A 26572-nucleotide genomic window follows, 5' to 3' on the forward strand; every position below is an offset into this window, starting at 1 on the left:
AGATTCTATCACATCATCATTGGGCCTTAGGCTGATGGTACTGCTCTTATGAGGCACTTGTTGATCTTGTGGTAGATGGCAGAATCATGAGATAGCTCTTAAAACTTCTGACCAAAAGTGGCCTTCTGCTCACATTTCATTGGTCAAAGCAAGTTATATGGCCAGGCCTGATAGCAACGGGGTGACAGTGTATATAATCCTCCTATAGGGATGGGTGGCAGGTATTTGGAACAATGATAAATATATCACAGTGATTTGGCCATTTACTCCTGCAAGGCTTAGCTGCCAGGGAACAGAGAGGGCCTGCTGTGTTACTAAGTCCAGGGAAAGCTGGTGGGAAGGAGAAAGAGCAGAGGCTGAGGATCTAGGCTGGGTAATGTGGATAAACAAAGGTAGTTTTTTTTTCTTTTAATTTTAAGATTTGAATATTTTTAATATTTTTGAACATTAATAGGTTCACATGATTTAAAATTCAAAAGGCACAAAGGGACATAAAAAGATTTCCTTCTGCCCTGTCTTCCTGGTACTCATTTCCTTTGTGCAGTTATAATCAATATTATGAGTTTCTTGTAGAAATTTTTTCATGCACTTACAGAGAAGTGTGTGTGTGTGCGCACGCACATATATGCCCTATTTTAAACATGAAACATCTATACATGTTTTAGTATGCTTTGACTTTTTTTTTTACTTATTCTTTCATTTTTAAAAAAAGCCGTTTTGAATTGACACAATAACTGTGCATATTTATGGGATTTAGTGTAATGTTTTGATATATGTATATGTTGTATAATGATCAAATCAGGGTCATTAGCATATCCATCACCTCGAACATTTATCATTTCTTTGTGGTGAGAACCTTCAAAATCTCCCTTAGCTATTTTGAAGTCTGTGGCACATTATTATTAACTGTAGTCACTCTGCTGTGCAGTAGAACACCAGAACTTATTCCTCCTATATAACTATAACTCTGTGCTTGTTGACCAACCTTTTATTCTCCCTACTCCCTGTTACCCTCTTCTCTCTGCAGTCTCTAGTATCCACTGTTCTATTCTCTACTTTTGTAAGATCAACTTTTTTAGATTCCACGTGAGTGAGCTCATGCAGTATTTGTCCTTCAAATACTTAACTTCAAATAAGATGTTAAGCTTATTTCACTTAACATCATATCCTCTAGGTTCATCTGTGTTGGCGCAAATGACAGGATTTCATTCTTTTTTATGACTGAATAGTATTCTATTGTGTATATATATCACATTTTAAAAACCAGTTCATCTGTTGTTGGACAGCTAGGCTGATTCCATGTCTCGGCTGTTGTGAATAGTGATGGGAGTGCACATGTCTCTTTGATGTTCTGGTTTCCTTTCCTGGGAATAAATACCCAGTAGTGGGATTGCTGCATCATATGGTAGTTCTGTTTTTAATTTTTCGAGAAACCTCCATATTGTTGTCCCTAGTGGCTGTACTAGTTTACATTGTCACCAGCAGTGTGCAAGAGTTCCCTTTTCTCCACATTCTTGTCAACGTTTGCTGTCATTCATCTTTTTGATAGTAGCCATTCTAACTGGGGTGAGGTGGTATCTCATTGTGGTTTTGATTTGCATTTTCCTGATGATTAGTGATGTTGAGCATTATTTCGTATATATGAAATAATACACTGTTTGTGCATCTTCTTTTGAGAAATGTCTATTCAGGTCTTTTGCCCATCTTTTTTTTTTTTTAACTTTATTAAAATACCGAGTTTTATTTCACATTTATTTCACATATTTTTGTCTCCCCACCATTTCCATGTCTGACCACCACTACTATTATGTCCTATCATAACATTCCATACATACCTAAAACCAAGCAAAGGGTGGAGTTCCATCTTTAAAAATGAAACAGGCATTTTGGACAACGCAGTCTTGGCAATGGAACCTGGACAACATTTATCAAACACGGTAGGGAAAGTTCTCACTCTGCATTATAAAAAGAACAGCCAGATATCAACTGTTGCAGAAAAGAAATAAGATGGAAAATTTTAAACATATTGTTTAAACTATTTTCTTAAAGAGACTTCCTCCACTACCAGAGATCTTGAATAGCCTCCTGGTCAGTCATCCGGAAGCAATTCTTCACATAATTGATGAACTCCACATAATTGATGAACTCGGCTTCCACTTTGGGAAGAGAACCACCTTTTTCTATACTTGCTTGCATTTTTGCTTTAGTGTTTTCTACAGAACTTTTGATATTTTAGGAATTTTTTTCCTTTGTTTTGAAGGATTCTTGTCCTTTTGATCTTGGTCTTGGTGGTATTGAGTCTTTTCCATTCTGATTTGACTTTTGTGTGTTTTTTGGCTGGAGTGTCTTGTATAGCTTTCTTTACTGGGGCTTTTTCTTCAGTTTCCTCATCATCAAAATCATCATCAGCAGCAGCAGCAGCAAGTTTTACTTTTTTCTCTGGAACGTTGCTACCACCTCCAGGGGCAGATCGCCTTCCAGATATACTTAAGAGTTTCATATCTTCTTCCTCTTCATCTTCAGACTCTGCATCTTCCTCTACAGCTACTAAGTGCTGTCCACTAATATGCACTGGCCCTGAGCCACACTTCAACTGTAAGACCACCGGTGGTATTATTTCAAAGCCCCTAATGGAAATCATTGGCTGTACAGACATTTTCAAAGTTGCCAGTGTTACTTTAATTGGACTGCCTTCGTAATTCATTGCCTCTGCTTCAACAATGTGCAATTCATCCTTTGCACCAGCCCCTGACCTGACCGTTCTTAAAGATAACTAGTGCTCATTTTCATCATTATCCACCTTAAAGTGATGATCTTTGATGGCCTTTAGTTCACAACCAAAAAGATAGTTCTGGGGCCTCAGAGGGCTCATGTCCATGTCCATCGAATCTTCCATGGGGTGGTGGCACTTACTTAGGTGGGAGAGAAGGCGGATGGAGATAAATGACCCCTGCTCCAGAGAACAGCCGTGCAGGGCGGAATCACATCCTTTTGCTCATTTTAAATTAGATTTTTAGTTTTTTGCTATTGAATTGTTTGAGCACCTTATATATTCTAGATATTAACTCTTTATCAGATAACAGTTTGCATTTATTTTCTCCCATTCTGTAGGTTTTCTCTTCACTCTGTTGATTGTTTTCTTTGCTGTACAGAAGCTTTTTAGTTTGATGCAATCCCGTTTGTCTATTTTTGCTTTTTGTTGCCTGTGTTTTTGAGGTCATATCCAAAAAATCCTTGCCCAGACCAGTGTCATGAAGTGTTTCCCTTCTCTTTTGTTCTGGTAGTTTCATAACTTTGGTCCTTTCATTTAAGTCTTTTATCCATTTTGATTTGATTTTTATATGTGGTGAGAGTTAGGGAACTGGTTTCATTTTTCTGCATGTGATTATCCAGTTTTCCCAGCACCATTTATTAAATAGATTGTCCTTTCCCTAAGATGTGTTCTTGGTGCTTTTGTTGAAAATCACTTGACTTTAAATGTGTGGATTTATTTCTGGATTTTCTGTTCTGTTCCATTGGTCTGTGTGTCTGTTTTTATGTGAGGACCATGCTGTTTTGTTTATAGCCTTGTAGCGTTTTTTGAAGTCAGGTAATGCCTTCACACTTGGTCTTTTTTTCACATAATGTATTATTGGTTTTTTTTCCAGTTCCATAGATGCTAGTATGTGAACATAATTTACCAATCCCCAACTGATAGACATTTAGGTTGTTTACAGTTTTGTATTATCACAGTGATGCAGTGGAGTCAGTTTGCACATAAATCATTTTGCACACATATAGATATTTTTATAGAATAAATAAAATACTTATGGGGTTGCTGGCTCAAAACACACGTGCATTTGAATTGAATTATTTTAAGGAATTGCATTTTATTATAAACTTTTTAAAAATAGGAAATACATTTACATGGTACAAAATTCAAAAAGAACAAAGGAATAAATGGTGAAAAGTTAATCTCCTAAGCTTTGCTATTGAAAATGACTAGATCATTGTAATAGATTGTATTATTGGTCCAAATATCTGCTACCCCTCCTATGGAGTATTCCCTTTTCTCCTAGCCACTCAGTTCCCCGTCCCTGAGACAGTCACTGTTTCCAACTTATTGTGAAGTTAAATTTGGGCTATGACCTAGGAAAATTGGAATGGCTGAGGAACTAAAGGTTACAGCAAGGTACAGAGCAGGTTTTTCTCTCTTGTTAGATTTATATAGTACCTTTCCTTGGGAAAAAACAACATGCAAAACACTAGATACTTAATAATTTTGAAATTCTACAAACTATATGTAGAACCTAGATGATATTTTTTTTACTAGAGTTCTGTAAAAAAAAAAAAAGGGGGCTATGAACACAAGCTCTTCTTAAGTACAGTTTTTATTAGTACTGTTATTGGTGGAGTTCTTCCTAATTCTGTCCTTTAGCCAGAAGCCCAGATTTGGTGATCCTTAAAAAGAATGGAGAACTCAGATGGACTTCAGCTACGTTTTAGTGATCTCCCTCCGTGACTCTCCACTGCCTCTTGACGTCAGCACTACACCTGCTTTTTCAGTAGCTTTACATTTCTACCTCTCAGCAATCATAAGCATGCCGTAGAAGTCTGAATCACACAGGGTATTGAGGTGACTAGCTTTATGGACAGGCTTATTTTTATGGAAATTATTTTTCTTTCACTTAACACTACTACTAAGAGATTAGATTGGTTATGTGTGTTTGAAGTTGGGTAATATGTTGTGTTCTGTTTATGTGTCATGACTTTGGTTTGCTGAGCTTGAAGTCCAGGACACAGATTTTTATTTGTTTCCTTGGACAAATTATGTGGCCTCTTTGTTTCTTCATCTGTGTATTGTTGATGATGATGTTACCTTCCTTATAGAATTTATTTTAAGGATTAAATGGGTTAATGCATATAAGGCACTCAGCACAGTTCCTGGCACTTAGTAAGGTGCTCATTGACTCTTAGCTATTATTCTTATAGTTCTGTTTTTTTTTTTTTTTTTTTTTTTTTTGTATTTGTGTTGATTGGGGTGGTTGGTAGTATTTTGTGTATGTATTTAATACAAGATAAACTTTATAGTTTTTATAGCAAAAACCCTACATTATCTTCAACCCTTTGTTTCTTACAGTGATTTTCTAAACTTTATTTTTAACTACTTTTAGACTAATAGAAAAATTGCAAAAAACAATACAGAATTCCCTTATACTCTTCACTACTAGTGCAGAGATCAAAAGCAGGACATTAACATTGGTACAATAATAGTAATTAGACTATAGGTCTTATTTAAATCTCATCAGTTTTCTTACTAAGATTCTTTTTTAGTTCTAGGATCCTACATTGCAGTAGGTCCCTAATCTTTTCTAGGTTGTGCGAATTCCTCAGTATGTCTTCATCTTTCATGAACTTGACACTTTAAAAGAATAATAGGATTTACTTTGCAGAATGTTCCTCAGTTTGGGTTTATGTCATGTTTTCTCATGATTAGAAGGAGCTTATGTATTTTTGGCAAGAATACTACAGAAATGTTACTGTATCCTTAGTGCATCATGGGTTCATAATGTTGATATGTGTTACCACTGGTAATAGCAACTTTGGTCACTTGGTTAAGATTCCAGCTTTTGCCTGTGAAGCTACTGTCTTTCCCTTTTTAGTTGATAATGTATCTTGGGGGACATATTTTCACACTGCAAATAGTCTGCTTTTCTTCCAACCCTCACCTACTAAGTTTAGCATCCCCCTCAGTGGATCTTGTCTGTAGCAGTGATGATTTTCTTTTCTCCTCTTTTCCTCTATCTTTATTAAATGTAATTTTCTGTAAGGAAGAACTGTGCTTTCTTCCTCACTTATTTCTTAGATTATTTGCGTATATCAATATGGATTCATAGATACTTATTTTTTTCTATGTGTTAAAGCCCAATACTGTCATTATTTATTGTGTTGCTCAAATTGTTTCATCTTTGAACGTTAGGAGCTCCTTCATTTTGGCTCCTGTTTTCTTTCTAAAAGCTTTCATTTTTTTGACCACTTCCTTACTTTCTAGTACTACAAGATGTTTCAGGCTTGTCTTGTATTTTTCCTACACAAGCCCTAGTTCCTTTTATTGGAGAACGATGTTTAGAAATCATGATCTGGGGCCAGGCGTGGTGGCTTACACCCGTAATCCCAGCACTTCGGGAGGCCAAGGTGGGTGGATCACCTGAGGTCAGGAGTTTGAGACCAGCCTGGCCAAGATGGCAAAACCTGGTCTCTACTAAAAATACAAAAAATTAGCCGGGCATGGTGTTGCATACCTGTAATCCCAGCTACTAGGGCGGCTGAGGCAGGAGAATTGCTTAAACCCAGGAGGCGGAGGTTGCAGTGAGCCGAGATTGCGCATTGCACTCCAGCCTAGGCAACAGAGCGAGACTCTGTCTCAACAAAAAAAAAGAGAAATCATGATCTGGATGCTAGAGTGCTCATTGCTACTGAGATGTCGTTGCTGAGTCTCAGTGAGCAGACTTAGGAAATATATGTATGAATATTAAGCCATACATTATAAAAACATCTAGCTATCTGTATCTGTCTATCCATCTATATCTTAAACGCCATGAGTTTATGCAAATGCTTCTGATTCCAATCTAATACCATAGGGCTCTTCTGAGCCTTTCTTTATTTATAACTTCTCTGCAACAATGAGAAGGTTAGTCCTCATTATCTACAGTATATTTGTGTATTCATTAAAATAGTTTCAGAATTGCTAACTCGTAACCTTGTTTGGATATTTACTAACTAGATTACAGCATTTATGTTCAGTTCTTTCTGTCTTTAGCCTTACAACATCCAGTCAAGATATATTTTTCCATCATTACTTAGGTAAGTTCTTTTCTTCTCCACCCCCTGCAGTGTGGTTATGTTATTCATTTGTAGTATAGAAAGGGTCATCTGTTAGTGTTTATATTTCCTTTAGGTTCCCCTCCACATCCTGGTTGGTTTTATTTGTCTTTTGGATATTTAAAAAGTATGTGAAACATGCATGGCTATGATTCTTAGAGTCAGAGCTACACAAAAAGATCTATTGAGAGCATTGACACCCCCTCTTTATCCCTGTTCCCCTGCCTCCATTTCCCCTTCTTTCTACACCTTTCCCACCCATTCCCTGTAGACAACTATTTCTTAGTATCTATATTATCCTTCCTTTATTTCTTTTGAACACATGAGCAGGTACACGCAATAACTTTTAAAATCTTTTTTCTATTGTAGAAGTAATACATGTTCATTGTAAAACTATTAGATGTTAGAAAAACATGTAACTGATAACCACTGTTATCCATATTGAATTTTAAGGGCATATAATCAAATAAATACATAGATATTAAATAAGTACATAACTCAGATAAATACACTTAAATCAAATTTTTTTTTTTTTTTGAGAAAGAGTCTCTCTCTCTCACCCAGGCTGGAGTGCAGTGGCACGATCTTGGCTCACTGCAACCTCCACCTCCCAGGTTCAAGCGATTATCCTGCTTCAGCCTCCCGAGTAGTCACGATTACAGGCATGTGCCACCACACCCACCTACGTTTTTATATTTTTGGTAGAGACAGGGTTTCACCATGTTGGCCAGGCTGGTCTTGACGTCAAGTGATCTGCCTGCCTCAGCCTCCCAAAGTGCTGGGATTACAGGCATGAGCCGCCACACCTGTTCAATCAAATTTTATATATGTGTACTAATCTAATGGTGTATAGTCATATATATAAAATCCACTTGTTTTATTTAATATGGCTGAAATGTGTTGTGTGGTTGATATTTATATTGAGCCATCTCTATGTGTGCTTAAAAATTCTTTGTTCTACAGATTTAGCACTGTTTTGAGTGACCTGTGGATAATTTTTTGTTCCCTGAGGCATCTGTAGTACATGGTGATTTTCCAGGACTGGGGTGTCAGAATGCTGGAATTGTGCCTTAGTTCTTCTGTTGATCAGCTTTGATGTGAACTTAAGTAAATTACCTAACATTACCAAGCCTCAGATCTTCCATCTGTAAAATAATTCCCAAAGTTCTGCTGGGACAAGAACTGTACTTTTTCCTTTCTTAGTGATTTTAAGACAATACGGGAGCATCTTGGGGGAGATTGTTCTGGAAAAGTGGTGTCATATGTATACTTAGATGTGATTTTGTTTGTAGTACCTTGCAGAAGCCGGCTGGACAGCTGAAGGAAGAGTGGTAGGAGTGACCCAGCCTCGAAGAGTGGCTGCTGTTACAGTGAGTTTCTTTTTGTATTGGAAAGATTCTATCTGCGTTGTCTACATTTGTGATTTGTTTACATTTCCTAAAGGCTTTAAATGAATAGAAGTTGCTCCTTAAGAGTTTAGGTCTTCAGTTTTTATGTTTTTTTTATTTTTATTTTTTTCCTGAGACAGAGTCTCACTCTGTTGCCCAGGCTGGAGTGCAATGGAGCTATCTCAACTCACTGCAACCTCTGCCTCCCGGGTTCAAGCAATTCTCCTGCCTCAGCCTCCTGAGTAGCTGGGATTACAGGCATGTGCCACCACACCTGGCTAATTTTTTAATATTTTTAGTAGAGACGGGGTTTCACAATGTTGGCCAGGCTGTTCTCAAACTCCTGACCTTGTGATCTGCCTGCCTCAGCCTCCCAAAATGCTGGGATTACAGGCATGAGCCACTGTGCCTGGCCAGGTCTTCTGTTTTAAGAGAATTATGATTTGAATATTTTTGTTAAATTGATCCTGCACATTATGAGCATTTTAAACAATAAAGTGCTGAGGAAATAAAAAAACAATATATTTTTTAAACCCCAAATTTCACCATCCAACATAAACAATGTGAACATTTGTGAACATCATTCCAAGCTTCTCCTAAAGATGAAGATGAATGGTTGACTGCCTGGATAGAAATTATTTTATAAAAATGAGATCATATTTAATATTTATATTTTTTATTGAATTTAACAAAATAGGAAACTTTAGTGAAATAGGAGTAGCGACTGTACTTTGGATAAATGTTCACCACAAGATAATTTATTAAAGCTTGAAAAGTAAGAAAAAAGAGTATAAAAAACTTCAGGGTGTTAGCTATATTTCAAATTACACCTTATAGTTTCCTGTTATGAAAGAAGAGGAAATTAGCACATGTATTCTTCTTTCCACCTTCCCTTTCTCCATTTGTTGTAGATACAGTCCTGTCATTTTCATTTCAAGATTTATAATGTACATGTTCTTAATCATAATTCTCACAGGTGTTTAACCTTAATTCTAGCTTGAATGGATTCAGTTCTCATCATTAGTTATTTTCTATGGTTTTGCCAACCTTGAATTGCTTGTTTTGCTTTTATTTCTTGTATTGGCTGAATTTTATCATTCAGCTTTTTTTTTTTTTAATATGCTTGAGAATATTCAGTTGTGGTTTTTGTTGATATAAAATTCTTGATTCACACTGTCCCTGCGAACTGCAGACTTTGCTCACTGCCTTTTGGCATTGAGGATCACGGTGTAGAAGTCTGAGCCACCATAAGTTTTTTGTTGATAGCATGTTTAAATTCTTTTGTTGTTTTTAAATTAGCTCTGAGAGATTGGGTGTGGTGGCTAATGCCTGTATTCCCAGCACATTGGGAGGCCGAGGCAAGAGGATTGCTTGAGCCTAGGAGTTTGAGAACAGCCTGGGCAACATAGCAAGACCCTGTCTCTACAAAACAATTTTTTAAAAAATTAGCTGGGCATGCTGGCACCTGCCTGTGGTCCCAGCTACTTGGGAGGCTGAGCCAGAAGGATCTCTTGAGCCCAGGAGTTTTAAGGTTGTGGTGAGTTATGATTGTGTCATTGTACTCCAACCTTTACCCTATCTCCAAAAAAAAAAAAAAAAAAAAAAGCTTAAAGAAAAGGAAGTAGGGCCTTTAGTTTGCGGCCTTTACCTGGACAAAAAATTAATTCTATTTCCCCAAGTTATTTTTGTTGTGTACTGAGTTTTAATTATTGTGTTGTCGTTTTGCCCAAAGTTCATTTTCTAATAGTGTTCAATTAAGAAGTTATATAGTTTTACAAGTTGTGTGTGTGTGTTGTGTTTTTGTATGAAAATGGGGCTAACAGTTTGGAAACCAAGTTGCAAATGCTGCTGGAGTTAATCTTTTTTGTCACTAAAAGATGACTCAGTTACCTAAAATTAAAGCAATTTTTCCTGTTTGTGGTTTGGAATCCCAGCTCTTAATCAGTTTGCATTTTAGTTCCAAATTTGTAGCCATGGATAACTTCCATGAAACCACAGCTTTCTCTTGAAAGAGCAAAGAGCATGTAATATATTAATAGAGCTGTCAAGTTTGAAATGCTACATCTCAGAAAGTACTTTATGTGCAGACTAAAATCTGCAAACAATCTCAGAGCCTAAAAACAGATTGCATAAGCTGTTGCTTGATCTCTGTGAGAGGCAATTAGTAGTGAGTATGCTTGTTGAACTCATGTGGTCTGGGTTTGACTTCAAGACCAGGTAGGTCCTCCCTGACCTGTGATTCAGATTCAGCTCTAACACCTGTCTTATTTCAGTTTCCTCATTTGTGAAAACAACAGTGTCTTGTCTACCTCATGGGATGTGTGTCTATTTAATGAGATACAAATTGTGAAAGCTTAGAGCACAGCACTGGCCAGTAGTAGGTGCTCAGTGATTTTTTTTTTTTTTTTGGTCTTTTACCTCACTTTCCTTTTGGTCTGTCAAAAAGATAGTATTTGTCCAGTCTAGTTGATGAGGTTATTGGGAGCAGAACTAAAGTGATAGAGATAAAAATCTATTAAAAAGCCAATAGAATATAACCTTGTGTGATTATAAATAATAAAAATTTAAAAAGAGTTTGAAAATAAAAATAAATACTTTTTATAGCAGATGTATTCAAATAGTGAAGGAGTAAGAATAAACAGGTTTGGCTTTTACCTTATAGACCCGTAAAATGATTATATTTTTTTTTTTTTTTTTTTGAATATTTATATCAACTTTATTCACAATAGCTAAAAACCAGAATGAACTCAAATGTCCATTAATTGGTGAATTAATAAAACAAATCGTGGTATATCGAATCAGTAGAATACTACTTACCAAGAGAAAGACACAGACTTCTGACATGCATCACAAGAAGAAATCTCAGAAGCACCATGTTACATGACAGAAGACTACATATGATTTAATTTATAGGAAATTTTAGAAAAAGCAAAACAGGAAGCAGATCAGCGGATGCCTGGGGTCAGAAGGTAGCGGGAAGGGCCTGGCCATAAAGGGGCACAAGGGAACTTCAGGAGTGATGGACGTGTGCTATGTCATGATGTGGTGGCAGTGACAGGACTCTATACATTTGTCAATACTCATTGAATTGTACAGTTAAAATCAGTGAATTTCATTTTTTTTTTTTTTTTTTTAATTTCTGAAGTATTTATTGATCATTCTTGGGTGTTTCTCGGAGAGGGGGATATGGCAGGGTCATAGGATAATAGTGGAGAGAAGGTCAGGAGATAAACACATGAACAAAGGTCTCTGGTTTTCCTAGGCAGAGGACCCTGCGGCCTTCTGCAGTGTTTGTGCCCCTGAGTACTTGAGATTAGGGAGTGGTGATGACTCTTAAAGAGCATGCTGCCTTCAAGCATCTGTTTAACAAAGCACATCTTGCACCACCCTTAATCCATTTAACCCTGAGTTGACACAGCACATGTTTCAGAGAGCAGGGGGCTGGGGGAAAGGCCATAGATCAACAGCATCCCAAGGCAGAAGAATTTCTCCTAGTCAGAACAAAATGGAGTCTCCTATGCCCACCCCTTTCTACACAGACACAGCAACAATCTGATCTCTCCTTCCTTTCCCCACACTTCCTCCCCTTCTCTTCAACAAAACCGCCATCGTCCTCATGGCCCGCTCCCGATGGTCGCTGTCTCTTCGGAGCTGTTGGGTACACCTCCCAGACAGGGCAGCCGGGCAGAGGCGCAGGGCGGCTGGGCAGAGGCGCCCCTCGCTTCCCAGACGGGGCCGCCCGGGCAGAGGCGCTCCTCTCCTCCCAGACGGGGCGGCCGGGCAGAGGCGCTCCTCACTTCCCCGACGGGGCCGCCCGGGCAGAGGCGCTCCTCGCTTCCCAGACGGGGCCGCCCGGGCAGAGGCGCTCCTCAGTTCCTCCCAGACCGGGTGGCAGCCGGGCAGAGGCGCTCCTCACCTCCCAGACGGGGCGGCCGGGCAGAGGCGCTCCTCGCTTCCCCGACGGGGCGGCCGAGCAGAGGCGCTCCTCACTTCCCAGAGGGGGCGGCCGAGCAGAGGCGCTCCTCACTTCCCAGAGGGGGCGGCCGGGCAGAGGCGCTCCTCAGTTCCCAGACGGGGCGGCCGGGCAGAGGCGCTCCTCACTTCCTCCCAGATGGGGTGGCGGCCAGGCAGAGGCGCTCCTCACCTCCCAGACAGGGCGGCCGGGCAGAGGCGCTCCTCACTTCCCAGACTGGGCGGCCGGGCAGAGGCGCTCCTCACCTCCTAGACGGGGCGACCAGGCAGAGGCGCTCCTCACTTCCCAGACGGTGTGGCGGCCGGGCAGAGGTGCTCCTCCCTTCCCAGATGGGGCAGCCAGGCAGAGGCGCTCCTCACTTCCCAGATGGTGTGGCGGCCGGGCAGAGGTGCTCCTCCCTTCCCAGATGGGGCAGCCAGGCAGAGGCGCTCCTCACTTCCTCCCAGACGGGGTGGCGGCCAGGCAGAGGCGCTCCTCACTTCCCAGAGGGGGCGGCCGGGCAGAGGTGCTCCTCACTTCCTCCCAGACGGGGTGGCAGCCGGGCAGAGGCACTCCTCACCTCCCAGACGGGGCGGCCGGGCAGAGGTGCTCCTCATCTCCCAGACGGGGCGGCCGGGCAGAGGTGCTCCTCATCTCCCAGACGGGGCAGCCGGGCAGAGGTGCTCCTCACTTCCTCCCAGACGGGGTGACGGCCGGGCAGAGGTGCTCCTCACCTCCCAGACGGAGTGGTCAGGCAGAGGCCCTCCTCGCTTCCCATATGGGGTGGCGGCCGGGCAGAGGCGCTCCTCACTTCCCAGATGGGGCAGCCGGGCAGAGGTGCTCCTCACTTCCTCCCAGACGGGGTGGCAGCCGGGCAGAGGCGCTCCTCACCTCCCAGACGGGGTGGCCGGGCAGAGGCGCTCCTCCCTTCCCAGACGGAGTGGCCAGGCAGAGGCGCTCCTCACCTCCCAGAGTGGGCGGCCGGGCAGAGGTGCTCCTCACTTCCTCCCAGACGGGGTGGCGGCCAGGCAGAGGCGCTCCTCACCTCCCAGACGGGGCGGCCGGGCAGAGGCACTCCTCACCTCCCAGAGTGGGCGGCCGGGCAGAGGCGCTCCTCACTTCCCAGAGTGGGCGGCCGGGCAGAGGCGCTCCTCACTTCCCAGAGTGGGCGGCCGGGCAGAGGCGCTCCTCACTTCCCATAGGGGGTGGCAGCCGGGCAGAGGCGCTCCTCACTTCCCAGATGGGGCAGCTGGGCAGAGGTGCTCCTCACTTCCTCCCAGACGGGGTGGCGGCCAGGCAGAAATGATTATATTTTTACAGAGATTTGTTAATTTATGCTCATTTTTTTAAATTTAAAATTTTTGTGGGTACATCGTAGGTGTATGTATATTTATGTACGCTCATTCTTATAAGCCTGTTTTCTCCGTAAGTTCCTGGTATCTCTATGCACACATTCTCTACCTGTACCATATTCTGAGATTTATAATATAACGACATGTAGGGTTGAAATTGGAACAGTAACAATAACAAATCTGTCCTGGTGAAATGCTGGTCATTGGGAAATACAACCACCAGAGGTAGAGCAGTGTAGGATAACTTTCTGGTTTCATAAGACATTTTGAAAGCCTACATGATATAGACCAGCTGCCGGATGATTGATTTGGTTTTGGCCTCCCCATTCTGTAATTTCAAGTCACCAGACAGAGCTGCTTCTGATCCTCATCTGCTCTTCAGTGTCTTAAACACTGATGGGCAGGAAACGCCTGGGTGTGCCTAGCTCAGAAGCTGAGTGCAGGGAGCCTCTGCCCTCCTGAGCCTGGGGCTGCTGGGGTGGAAAGGCTGGAGCAGTAAGCTCTGTCTCAGGACACCTCCTGTGCCAGCCATGTTCTGAAGTCAGCACTTGGGAACTGCGTGGGTGCTGGGAAGGTTGTCTCACCTGTGAAAGAGGGAGACCGAACTCCTTCCTTCTGTGGGGATTGGTGTGCTGGGCCCTGGGAAATCTCTATTAATATTGCTTCCCTTTGGTTCTTTTCATTTAGGTAGTTTATGTGGTGGTGAATACTAAACTTTCTTTTCTTTCTTTCTTTTTTTTTTTTTTTGACACAGCCTCTTTGTCACCCAGGCTGGAGTGTAGTGGCGTGACCTCGGCTCATTGCAACCTCCACCTCCCCAGGTTCAAGCGATTCTCCTGCCTCAGCCTCATGCGAGTAGCTGGGATTACAGGCGCATGCCACCATGCCCAGCTAACTTTTTGTATTTTTAGTAGAGATGGGGTTTCACCATGTTGGCCAGGCTGGTCTTGAACTCCTGACCTCAGGTGATTTGCCTCCCAAAGTGCTGGGATTATAGGTGTGAACCACCACGTCCGGTCCTATTTTCTTTTAAATTAAACTAAATGATATTCATTATTGCTCTTCCACTTTTATGCTTGTTCATTCTTTTAAATATTTTCTATTAATAAGTTAACTTTTGAATAGCCTTCTTGGGGGAATGCAGAGATCTTGCTGTTGGATTCATTTTTCTCTTTCCTGCATTCGCTTTTTATTTGTTATGTTTTGATGGGTGAAATTTTGTCTATAGTTTATGATCTTCATAATGTATTACATATTTTGTCTTTCACTTTATTATGCTACCTTGGATTTTTTATTAATCTTCTCATCCACTCATCTGCCTGCTTTATTTTAAACCTGAGTTCTTGTCTTTATTTCCCCTCTCAGTGGCTTTGGCAGCTGGGACACAGTTGTGAACTGTTTCAGGTATCTCATTCTTGAAACTTACCTTTTTGCCTTCAATGAGAAAATGAAAGTGGCCCAGCATTGAATATGATAATTCCTGTTCTGCCTTCACGGTCCAGGGGGATGGGTTTTCTTTTCGAGCGTGGAGATGAAAAGTTGTCCCTGGTTGGTGTGCCCTTTGTTTAGGAACAGGGTGAATCTTGTCATTTCTTTTACTTTCCTTTTTGCTTTGGCCACCAAATTTAGAGCTGAATTTGTGGCTCAACTTGAATAATTTTGGCATATCTATGTTTAACATTTTCTCATTGGCTTTGATCTTTTGAAATTTTTTCTGTAATTTTTTGGATCTTGATCCGTGACATTTTTATGTGATTTTGTTTTTCATTGTGTATGTTCTTATAAGTTGCCCCAAGACCATTATAGAATGAAGTGAGATATATAAGTTAATAATTGGCTGGGTGCGGTGGCTCACGCCTGTAATCCCTGTACTTTGAGAGGCTGAGGCGGGCAAATTGCTTGAGGTCAGGAGTTCGAGACCAGCCTGGCCAAAATGGCGAAACCCCATCTCCACTAAAAATACAAAAATTAGCTGGGCCTGGTGGCGCTTGCCTGTAATCCCAGCTACTTAGGAGGTTGAGGCAGGAGGATTGCTTGAACCTGGGAGGTGGAGGTTGCAGTGAGCCGAGATTGTGCCACTGCCCTCCAGCCTGGGTGACAGAGTGAGACTCTGTCTCAATAATAATAATAATAAAAATTGCAAAAATTATTATGCTTGTTCTCTAATAACTTGTCTTTTTTCATTGTTCACATACTATTTAAAATATAAATGACCTTTAGATTTTCCATAGTATGTGCGCTGTGCAGTAATTTCTATGTCTCTGTTTTCAGCATGATCTTTCTTCCCAAAGGTTGCAGGGAGAGTAGCTGAAGAAAGGGGTGCAGTGCTGGGCCACGAGGTGGGCTACTGCATCCGCTTTGATGACTGCACAGACCAGCTGGCCACGAGAATTAAGGTAAAGTGCTCAAGCTGCTTTTCCTGGTGGAAATAAGGAAGAAGATTATTTTGGGAGAATTAAAAACATGTAGTCCTTGCTGCTGTATAGGACATTGATACCATGGCAGAAAGTGAAGAAAAGTATCCTAACATTCAGAGACTTTAGTCAGCTGGGAGACACAGAGCTCTTTTTTTTATTTTTTTTATTTTTTAGACGGAGTCTCGCTCTGTCACCCAGGCTGGAATGCGGTGGCACGATCTCTGCTCACTGCAAGCTCCGCCTCCTGGGTTCACGCCATTCTCCTTCTTCAGCCTCCCGCGTAGCTGGGACTACAGGCGACCGCCACCACACCTGGCTAATTTTTTTTTTTTTTTTGTATTTTTAGTAGAGACGGGGTTTCACTGTGTTAGCCAGGATGGTCTCAATCTTCTGACCTCGTGATCCACCTGCCTCGGCCTCCCAAAGTGCTGGGATTACAGGCGTGAGCCACTGTGCCTGGCCGACACAGAGCTCTTTCAAAGAGTCCTGCAATCTTAGCCCAGAAAGGAGCTTGGAAGTAAGGTTTAGTCCCTGGTTCCAAAGATGAAGAGGTTAAGGGCTTAGAAGGTTGAATGACTTGCCTGATATTATATGCCAATCAGTGATAGGACCAAGACTCAAAGCTGTCTTTTCTTATGTGTATTTTATTGTATTTTCACTGACTCAAATAGCTATCGAAATATAGAAACAAGCCTGTAAAAGACTTAAAAATAGAGTAGTAGAAGTTGATAAAGTGTAGAATTCATGAATGTTGTTTCACTAATTAGTACTTTTCCATTTTCATATGAAAATGGATTTTACATGTGTTTCTTTGGCCTTGTTGCTAATATTAAAATAATTAGTATCAATAGTAATCAGTGTATAATCAACTCAACAGGGTGTGTACTACCTACCACCGTGCTAGAATCAAAGTCTAATCAGACAGTGCAATAAAACAGTGAATGAAAATAATCTGATGAAATGAAAATTGATTATTAGAATCTCAGTTACCTCTTAATTTGCAACAGAGGAAAATTGAAAATCAGGTGAGCTGAATGACCAATGTAGTGATTTGTAAAAATATGGACCTTATTTTCCAGATTGCCATATTTTGTTATATTCATTTTGCTAGGTGAAGGGAATATTTTTCTGTACCATCAAATATATTTGAACTAGCTAATTTTCAGTGGTTTGCATAACCATAAAAACCTTTGAGCCGTCCATAAAAACCTTTTGTATTCCATTTGGTCACAATTTCATGGTGCTCAGTTCTCAACTGGTGATTTGTCATTGGTGGCAGGTTCTCACTTTCACTCTTACGTATGTATGTGGCAGCTAGTACCAGGTCCAAGAAAAATATGATGGCAATGCATCCTGCTCTTAAAACAAAAAAAGTGAAAAACACTAAGATATAGCATGCAAGGGAGATGGTTTAACCTGAAAACAAATTCAGTACGTTAAGAAGGCTATTACTGAATGTGTCTGAAGCATTTTATAAAGATTCATTAATCTGAAATAATATTAGCTGACTTTTCTTAAACACTACTCTGTCCTAGGTCCTATGCTAAATGCTTTACATGTACAGTCAGTCCTCCGCATCCTGCGGGTTCTGCATCCGTGGATTCAACCAACCTTGAATTGCTAATATTACAAAATAAAAATGAAAAATAATGTAAATTAAAAAAATACAGTATAACAACTATTTACATAACATTTACATTGTTTTAGGCATTCTAAATAATCTAGAGATGATTTAAAGTATATGGGAGGGTATGCATAGGTTACATGCAAATACTATGCCATTTTATATAATGGACTTGAGCATCTGCAGATTTTGATGTGGGTTGGGGGGTTTCTAGAACCAACCCCACAAGGATACCAAGGAACTACTATACTATCTTATTTATTTTTCACATTAACTTGGTGAGGTAAATACTTTGATTACCTCGTTTTACAAATGAGCAATCAGGGACAGAGAAGATAAGTAACTTGTCCAAGGTTAACACAGCTTGGTAAGAGGTAGAGCCAGGATCTGAACTCCCAGCAGTCTGACACCATAGCCCATGTGCTTAACCATGATCCTGTCTAGATTCTGTAAAATAATATTAATTGAAGTTTAAGTTAATAACCTCAAGAACTGCAATCTATAGTCTTTGGGACATTTGAAGAGCAGTTATCTTAGACTTAGGGTGTTTCTTTGGACAGATACCTGTTGGTCTTCACTGCCTCTTTATCGATAGTACTGGTGGTGCAAGCCCAGAGGAAATGGGGCTTAGCTGATGTTCCCATAATAAATGCAAGTGAAATTCTGCTCAAATATTTGCAACTCCAGCTGAGGACCCTGTGTTTAAACCTTTTGTGAACAATTACATTGCTTGATAATGAAAATATGGGGGAATTTTCTCACAGTCCTTTGTGGGAATTTACTTGTACACATGCTGGCAAAGAGGTTGCACTTGAACTTAAAAAATACCGTTAATATATAGTGTAAGTGAATTATTTCTAAAGCTTTGTGTTTTTATTTTTTAGTTTCTTACTGATGGAATGCTGGTCAGGGAAATGATGGTTGATCCGTTGTTAACAAAATATAGGTAAATGTGTTTTTCTTATGATAGCTTTCCTAGTTTCCAAAGTCCCCAGGTAGACGGAGAAGCAGGTGTGTTAGTAGCTGGGATTCACGTCTGTGTTCAGCTGCCCCAAAGCTTTTCTCTTTACCTTGGCTGTTGGGACCCTTGGTGTTTTTCTTAGAATTTAAATAGTATGGCCTTTTACAGACACTCAGAAATGGGCACATTAAAATTCCTGTCATTACTTAGTCTAGTGACTTGTCCTTTTTATTTTGCCTTGTCACACTCCAGTATTGATGGTGACTGCAGAGAACTAACTGGCCTGTGTTAAATGTAATATACAGAGTCCAAATAATTTTTTATCACTTTCCCCCTCCTTGTATATCTGTCTGTCACTCACAGCATTAAAGCTGTCCTACCCAGGCTCTGGTATTCTCCAGGAGGATGTCACATTTGACTCCCTGGCCCACGTGTGTCACAACTGTAGTCAGCTACCTCTTTGACTGTTGTTATAGCTTAACAGTCTTCGGATGGTTGGGCTTTGTTCTGATTTTTATGTGTTCTGTGGGGTTATAGGTTATGTTTTCATTTAAAATCAGATATTAAATTCTATTGGAATTCAGTGTGGATGGCAAAACGCTTAAAGATAACAATAGTACACTTTTTAAAATTCAGATATGTTAATGTCACCGTTTTTATTAACCTAAGAATTGCCTCATTGTCAAAGAAGAGTGACTTAGGTTTACTTTTGATGCAAAGTGATTGTATGAGGACTGAATACCCAGAAGCTCTTTGATGGTCTAGATGAGATGATGTGTGGCTTTTTTAGAGGCTCACTGAGAGCTTGTCTTTGATTCTTAGTGTCATCATGCTGGATGAAGCCCACGAGAGGACCTTGTACACTGACATTGCCATTGGCTTGCTAAAAAAGGTATGACTTCACTGCCAGCTTTTTATTGTGTGTGTTTATTTTATTGCCTGATTACAAAAGCAATTGTAGCAACTTGGAAAATACAACAAAATACCAAGGAAGAAAATTAAAATCATCCATAATCCTACCCATTCAGAGAATATCAGTGGTAGAATGTTGGCATATTTTCTTCTGTTTTCTGTGTGTGTGTGTGTGTGTGTGTGTGTGTGTGTGTGTGTGTGTGTACTTGGATCTGTTTTGGCATACTAGGGATTGATTGAATTATATATACTAATTTGTATCTTGCATATTTCCCTTAACATTACATTAGGATCATTTTTCTGTGTCATTTAAATATTCTCTGAAGATGTTATTTTTAATGGCTATTTAATCACATCTCTATCATAAAGTATTTAACTTCCCCTACTGTTAGCAATTTATATGGCTTGCAGATTTTAAATATTATAAATACTGTTGCAGCAAGCACCCTTGTAATTGAATCTGCTGCATTTCTGTTTATTGTCTTTAACTTTTTATTATTAAGGTTTCAAACATATCCCAAAGAAGGTGTATAATGACCCCCATGTACCTTTCATCTGGCTTCAACAATTACAACTCACAACCAATCTTGTTTCAATCTTAACCTCCGCTCTCTCCTCCCTTCCCATATTTTCTGATTGTTTTCTTTGGACAGATTGCCAATTAGAGTCTAGAAAGAAGTGGTAGAACAGGGTGATTAAGAGCATAGGCATTGAGTCAGACTACCTGGGTTCAAATTCTGGCTTTGCTGAGTTTACTCATCTCTAAAATGGGGAAAATAGTAGTCTCTATATCTGTGCTGGTATACTTTCCCTTATGGTAGCCACTAGCCACCTGTAGCTATTGAGATAAAAGTTAATTAAAATAGAAGAAAGTAAAAAAATTCAGGTTCTCAGTCACGTTGGCTATTTTTCTTTCCTTCTCTCTTTTTTTTTTTTTCTTTTTTTGAGACGGAGTTTTGCCCTTGTTGCCCAGGCGGGAGTACAATGGCGCGATCTTGGCTCACCGCAACCTCTGCCTCCCAGGTTCAAGCGATTCTTCTGCCTCAGCCTTCCTGAGTAGCTGGGATTACAGGCATTTGCCACCATGCCTGGCTAATTTTGTATTTTTAGTAGAGATGGGGTTTGGTTCCTCCATGTTGGTCAGGCTGGTCTTGAACTCCCAACCTCAGGTGATCCGCCTGCCTCGGCCTCCCAAACTCTTGGGATTACAGGCGTGAGCCACTGTGCCCAGCCACATTGGCTATTTTTCTTTTCTTTCTTTTTTTTTTTCCACATTGGCTGTTTTTCAAGGGCTCTATAGCCACAGGTGGCTAGTGGCTTATGCATCGGACAGTACAAATAAGGAAAGTTTTCATCATTGCAGAGAGTTCTGTTAGACATAGGTGCTGTATATTGTGATTTGTTATGAAGCTTAAGTAAGATAGCAAAAAACTTTTAGGTTGGTGCCTGGCATAGGGTCACAGCTAGACTGTGAGGTTCTTTTGTGCAAATTAGAAAAAGATGTCCCCTCTGGGAGGATGTCTAGAGCTAGGTAGGAGGCAGGTGGGCTGGACTGCTGAAGCCCCTAGCCCCCTCAGCCAGGCATCTTTGCACAGTGGGTACACTGTGTACCTGTATGCAGGGCCTCTGGGCTAGCACATAAGTTAGTCTGTATTAGTTGTTATTATTATTATTTTTCATTGTTATTTTATTCCATTGCCAAAGATTTAGACTTTTTGATACTTTGAGGGAATTATTGTACCTTGTTATTACCTTTTTCAGGAACAGTATAATAAGAGAGCCGATTTCACTGAATCTTTGCCAACACTGAGTATTAACCTTAAAAAAATAAATCCTTGCCAATGGGGTAGATGGGGAAAAAAATCTCATTGTTATTATATATCTTAGCTGTAGCTCATTTGGTCACTTTTCCAATGCCTGTTGATTATGTGTTTCTTTGAGTAACTGTTAATATCTTTTATCTCTTTTTTTTGGCCATATTTCTGTCTTGGTGTTATCATTTATTGTTTGTTTGCTTTTAATATACTTTTTCATACATAGATTCAAACTATCTTGAGACCCAGGTGTCAGGAAAAAATGGTTTTATTCTCAGTAAATTCAAATTTGGGTCTTAAAGTTTCTTTATAGTTTTTATAATTTAAAAAAATTTACTTCGGAAAATTGCATACATTTACAAAATTGGAAGTAATAATGTAATGACTCCCCCCCCCCCCGCTTATTGACAATTATTAATTTGTAGTCAGTCCTTTCATCTGTAAGCTCCCTTACCTCCTTCTCAGGCAAAAAAGAAAAAAAAAGACACTGAATTTTTGAAATACATTTCAGATATCAAATGATCTCATCCATAAGTATTGTATTATTATCATTATTTCCTAATGTCTTCTTTTTTAGATTCAGAAAAAGCGAGGGGATCTTCGATTGATTGTGGCTTCAGCCACTCTGGATGCGGATGTAAGAGCCTTGCCTCCCCTTTCCTCCTCTCTTCACAAACACTTTTGTCCTATATATCCTTGGGAAGTTACCTCTAGCAAGAGCTTATCTTTGGCAGAATGCCCTATCTTCTTTATGGGACCATCTGATGTCCTAGATTTCATATAATCAGAGGATGCTCCTTTTCAGCTTGTGAAATTAGACTGTAATTAATTGAGCTCATAATTACCTACCTGTCTTGTTTATCTACATACTGTCTTTCTCCCCACTTAGGCAGCTTCTTTTTGTTGTTTTTTCAGTATGAGCCTGTATTTCTTGAATGTGTTTATTTATGACTATATTGTATATATTTAGATTTTTCTGTGCAATTGAAGTTTCTCCTAGGCTGGGCACGGTGGCTCACACCTGTAATCCCAGCACTTTGGGAGGCTGAGGTGGGTGGATCACTTGAGGTCAGGAGTTTGAGGCCAGCCTGGCCAACATGGTGAAACCCCGTCTCTACTAAAAATACAAAATTAGCTGGGCGTAGTGGCTCATGCCTATAATCCCAGCTACTTGGGAGGCTGAGGCAGGAGAATCGCTTGAACCTGGGAGGCAGAGGTTGCAGTGAGCCGAGATCGCTCCATTGCACTCCAGCTTGGGCAACAAGAGCGAAACTTCATCTCAAAAAAAAAAAAAAAAAGTTTCTCCTGTATATATAATAATTTCCATGTTAAAGTTTTCTATGGCTAGGTTTACATTATTTTTCTCTCTTGTTGACTGATAGTTTAAACAGCAGCTCAACTCAACCAATACTTTTGACCACTTACTATATTTACATGCAGAAATAGATGTTTGCAGTTCAGTGTGTTCAAAGTACTGAGGCAGCTAAGGAGGGAGCCCTTAACTCCAGCCAGCTGGGGGGTGCCCAGAAACTTTCATAGAGGTGGTGACCTACCAGCTGTGCTTGAAAGATGGACAGCCGTTTTCCAGATGGATGAAGGTGGGGAAGGGCACCCTAAATATAAGTGAAATCACAGGGACGTGACCGTGAGTTTATGGAGCTTCGAGTCTTATCTTACCTGCCAGGCCCTCATGGGTGAATTACCCTCGAACTCCCTCTCTGACTTTATCTTCTTCCACTTTCTCCAGTGTGCCCTACATTTCAGCCTCACTGGTCTTGCTGTTCCTCAAAACAACCCAGGCATGCTTCTGCTCTGGAGGAACCCTCTTTTTAGACCATTCCTTCCCCAGACAGCCTAAGGTTCTCTCCTAATTTCATTCCAGTTTTGAGCATTTATTATCTCCTCAGAGAGACACTCTCTAAAACAGCACCCCAATTGCTCTTTATTCCCTTATTCTGATTTTTTTTTTTTTATGTTTCTCACTTGTCTATCACTACTTAACATTATATGCATTGTTTATTGTGTGTCTCCTGTCACTAAAATATAAGCTCCATGAAGATTAGGACTTTGTCTTATTTTATCTCTTCCACCTAAAACAATGTCTAGCACAGAGTAGGCACTTGGGTTGAATGAATTTTGACTGAATGGCAAGCAATGGAAGATTAAAATGGGGAGGTTGGGGTCAGATGACGGAAAGCCTTATAGGCTCAGCCAGAGAGGATGAACTCTATCCTGTATCTGGTTGGGAGCCATGGGAACATGTGAGAGAGGGCAGTGACTTCATCATGTTTGGGCTCTATAAAGATCATTCTGAGTGCTGTGTATAGGAGACGAGAGTAGATATGGAGTCTCTAGTAAGGAGGCCAGTTCTGAAATCCAGGTGAGATGTGGTCCCTGACTCTTGGCTCCTAGTCTCCCTGTGGCTTCTGGGATACACAACAACTTGGAGAGAGAGAAAGCTCACCATGGCGAAGGTAAATGTCCAGTGTGTCCCGAGACTGGTTTCTCAGACCTTTCCACAGGCTGTAGGAGTCTGCTGTTTAGGTCTGCCCATGGTAACTTTTGGGTTAAAGCTCCTCTGTTGCCCTGTTTAATTGTCATCTCCCTCACCCATGGTATCTGCTGGCATGCTATTTTGTGGACTATGGCTGACTTCACCTCCAGTTAGCTCCTCTGTGGCCACATTACACAGAACATCTCTATCTCTTTTTCACCCCCCCCTTAAAAATTATTAAATTAAAAATTATTCCAGTTTTTATTATGTTGAAAACTATAATGTCCAAGTCTTTTCTTAGATTCATTTTATTTATTTATTTATTTATTTTTTGAGACCAAGTCTCGCTCTCTTGCCCTGGCTAGAGTACAGTGGTGTGATCTCAGCTCACTGCAACCTCTGCCTCCCAGGTTCAAGTGATTCTCGTGCCTCAGCCTCCCAAGTAGCTGGGACTACAGGCATGAGCCACCATGCCTGGTTAATTTTTGTGTTTTTCGTAGAGGTGGGGTTTCATCATGTTGGCCAGGCTGGTCTCAAACTCCGGACCTCAGGTGATCCTCCCGCCTTGGACTTCCAAAGTGCTGGATTTGCAGGCATGAACCGCCACGCCTGGCCAGATTCATTGTTAATTAATACTTACTAATTGTTCACAATTGCCTTTTATTGTCTTGGTGGAATACAGAGATGAAAAAAATCGCTTCTTTCAGTTCTGTCTGTGGTAGTTGATATAGATGACTTTCTGGAGCAATTTTGTAAGCGGGAAGGCAGCATGTAGGAACTTTGTCATGCCTTGCTCTGCTGTGATTCGGGACATGCTGGACCTTTGGTGAACTGGGCCATTCCTTCTTATCCTGTCCTTGCTGCTCAGCTGGTGCCTCCTGTGTAAGGGGAACGGTGGTTTCTAAGTGTCTGTGAATGGGGGATCTGTGTGTGTGAGTCATCTCTGTGTGGGTTGTGGGTCCGTGTGTGAGAGGCCTACGTGAGGTATGGGATGTGAGTTCGTATGTGAGTGAAAGAAAGAAAGAGGATATAAGTGGGCAAAAGAGGGCAAGAATGAGGAGGACTATGTGGGAGTGGCAGTGGGGTTGGGTGTGGCTTAGGAAACATTTTGATCTAGAGGCGCAGGGAAGTCCAGAACTCATCCCCTGCCCCCCAGTGGCTGGGTCTGTGGGTGACAGACTAATTTCAAACCTCCTAGAGCTAGGGCTGCTGATAGGCCACCTGCTGTGGTTTCTCTCAGGGACTGGGGTGGCCCAGCCTGCAGACAAAGACAGCAGTGGCTGCAGCCAGGAGGCAGAGACCTGCAGAGCATGATGGGGCTGATCAAATAGCTGCTTTGGTTGCTTTAGCTGCTTTCTTAATGTAAGCCCAATTAAACGAACAATTATATAACATGACTGGATATAATTATGAAGTATTTATTGATCCTGTATAGCATGATGATATTGCTTTTCTTTTATTTGCGTCCAACTACATGGCAGAATATGGTTGCTGGTAGCTCCCATAGTTTTTTTGTCATAAGTCCAGCTACTTGAAGAGAGACTAATTTATCTTTCCAGGTTCTTAGAGAAGGAACTTAGGATCAGCTGGGGTCAGGTCCCCACCCTGGACCAGTCTACATGGGCCAAGGGCTGTTGGCCAATCATGGGCGTGTTGGGTAGACATGGCTGCTTGGCGGCCACTCCAGTGGGTTAGGAAGGAGCAGCTACCAGGGAAGGAGCCTATGGTGAGCTAGAAGACAACCCTGCAGATGGCCACGTCATTTACATTCCATTTCATAGACTGTCCCCTGCCTTTATATGATGTATGCTTCTTACCGTGTCTGTATGTCAATGTGACCCCACCTCTTTCAAACCTGACTCAAACTCTTCTTTTCTGGGTGTGTTGAACTCATTTTACTCTTCTTGTTCCTTGATTCTGCCTAAAGATTCTTGCATTGTTGGTACTATATTTATTTACTTTTTAATATATTTTGTATTTCCAAATAAAGATACAAGATAAAGATCTTAAAGGTCTTGTGCCTTCTCAGTAAATGCTGAGTCTTAATTCTTTTTGTTTTGAGATGGAGTTTCACTCTCGTTGCCCAGGCTGGTGTGCAATGGTGTGATCTCGGCTCACTGCAACCTCCGCCTCCCAGGTTCAAACAATTCTCCTGCCTCAGCCTTCCTAGTAGCTGGGATTACAGGTGCCCACCACCATGCTCAGCCAATTTTTTTTTATTTTTAGTAGAGATGGGGTTTCACTATGTTGGCCAGGCTGGTTTTGAACTCCTGACCTCAGGCAATCCACCCACCTTGGCCTCCCAAAGTGCCACCGCTGAGCCACCGCATCCAGCCGAGTCTTAATTCTTGAAAGAGTAACTCCCTATCTTTACTTTTCAGTACCACATATTCCTTAACGGTAAGGTTTAGGGATCTACTCTAATAAAATTGTCAAGGCATCATCTTCTTCCTTGTTCTGCTTGCTTTTTTGGTAACATTCACCCCTGTCCAAGCCCTTTGGTAAAATCTTCCTCCTCCTCCTTCCATAGCTCCTGGAGCCCTGCCGACTCCCCTCTCCTATCTCCTTGTTGGCTTCCTCTTGGGCTCCTTCTCTGTCTGCTCTTCCTCCTCAAGGCTGCACACCCCTGTGGTCCCTGGTTCAGCTGAGCCTTCGTGCTTGTAGCAGTCTTGACTGTGTGCCTGCACACCAGCCTTAGCTGTCTGGCAGCTGGCTAGCCACAGATATCCTAAACTCATAAACTTGTGACTCTCGGATTCTCCATCTCAGTCTCTTTATCGTGATCATAGTCGTTTAG

At 41.2% G+C, this 26572-nt stretch overlaps 1 protein-coding gene and 1 pseudogene across 5 annotated transcripts in view; one reads left to right on the plus strand and one right to left on the minus strand.

The window, feature by feature from the left end:
* The window catches only part of DHX35 (DEAH-box helicase 35), a 78958-nt gene that overhangs the window by 13374 nt on the left and 39012 nt on the right, over nt 1–26572 (plus strand). For all 5 annotated transcript variants that reach the window (XM_009233580.4, XM_054541445.2, XM_054541446.2 and 2 more), the window contains 5 exon segments: nt 8154–8231; nt 15845–15949; nt 18479–18540; nt 19378–19447; nt 21859–21918. In XM_009233580.4, coding sequence (XP_009231855.1) covers nt 8154–8231; nt 15845–15949; nt 18479–18540; nt 19378–19447; nt 21859–21918 — 375 coding nt within the window.
* Nucleotides 2016–4314, minus strand: LOC103888797 (nucleophosmin-like; annotated as a pseudogene).

The sequence above is a fragment of the Pongo abelii genome, chromosome 21 (assembly GCF_028885655.2).
Source record: "Pongo abelii isolate AG06213 chromosome 21, NHGRI_mPonAbe1-v2.0_pri, whole genome shotgun sequence".
NCBI lineage: Eukaryota > Metazoa > Chordata > Mammalia > Primates > Hominidae > Pongo > Pongo abelii.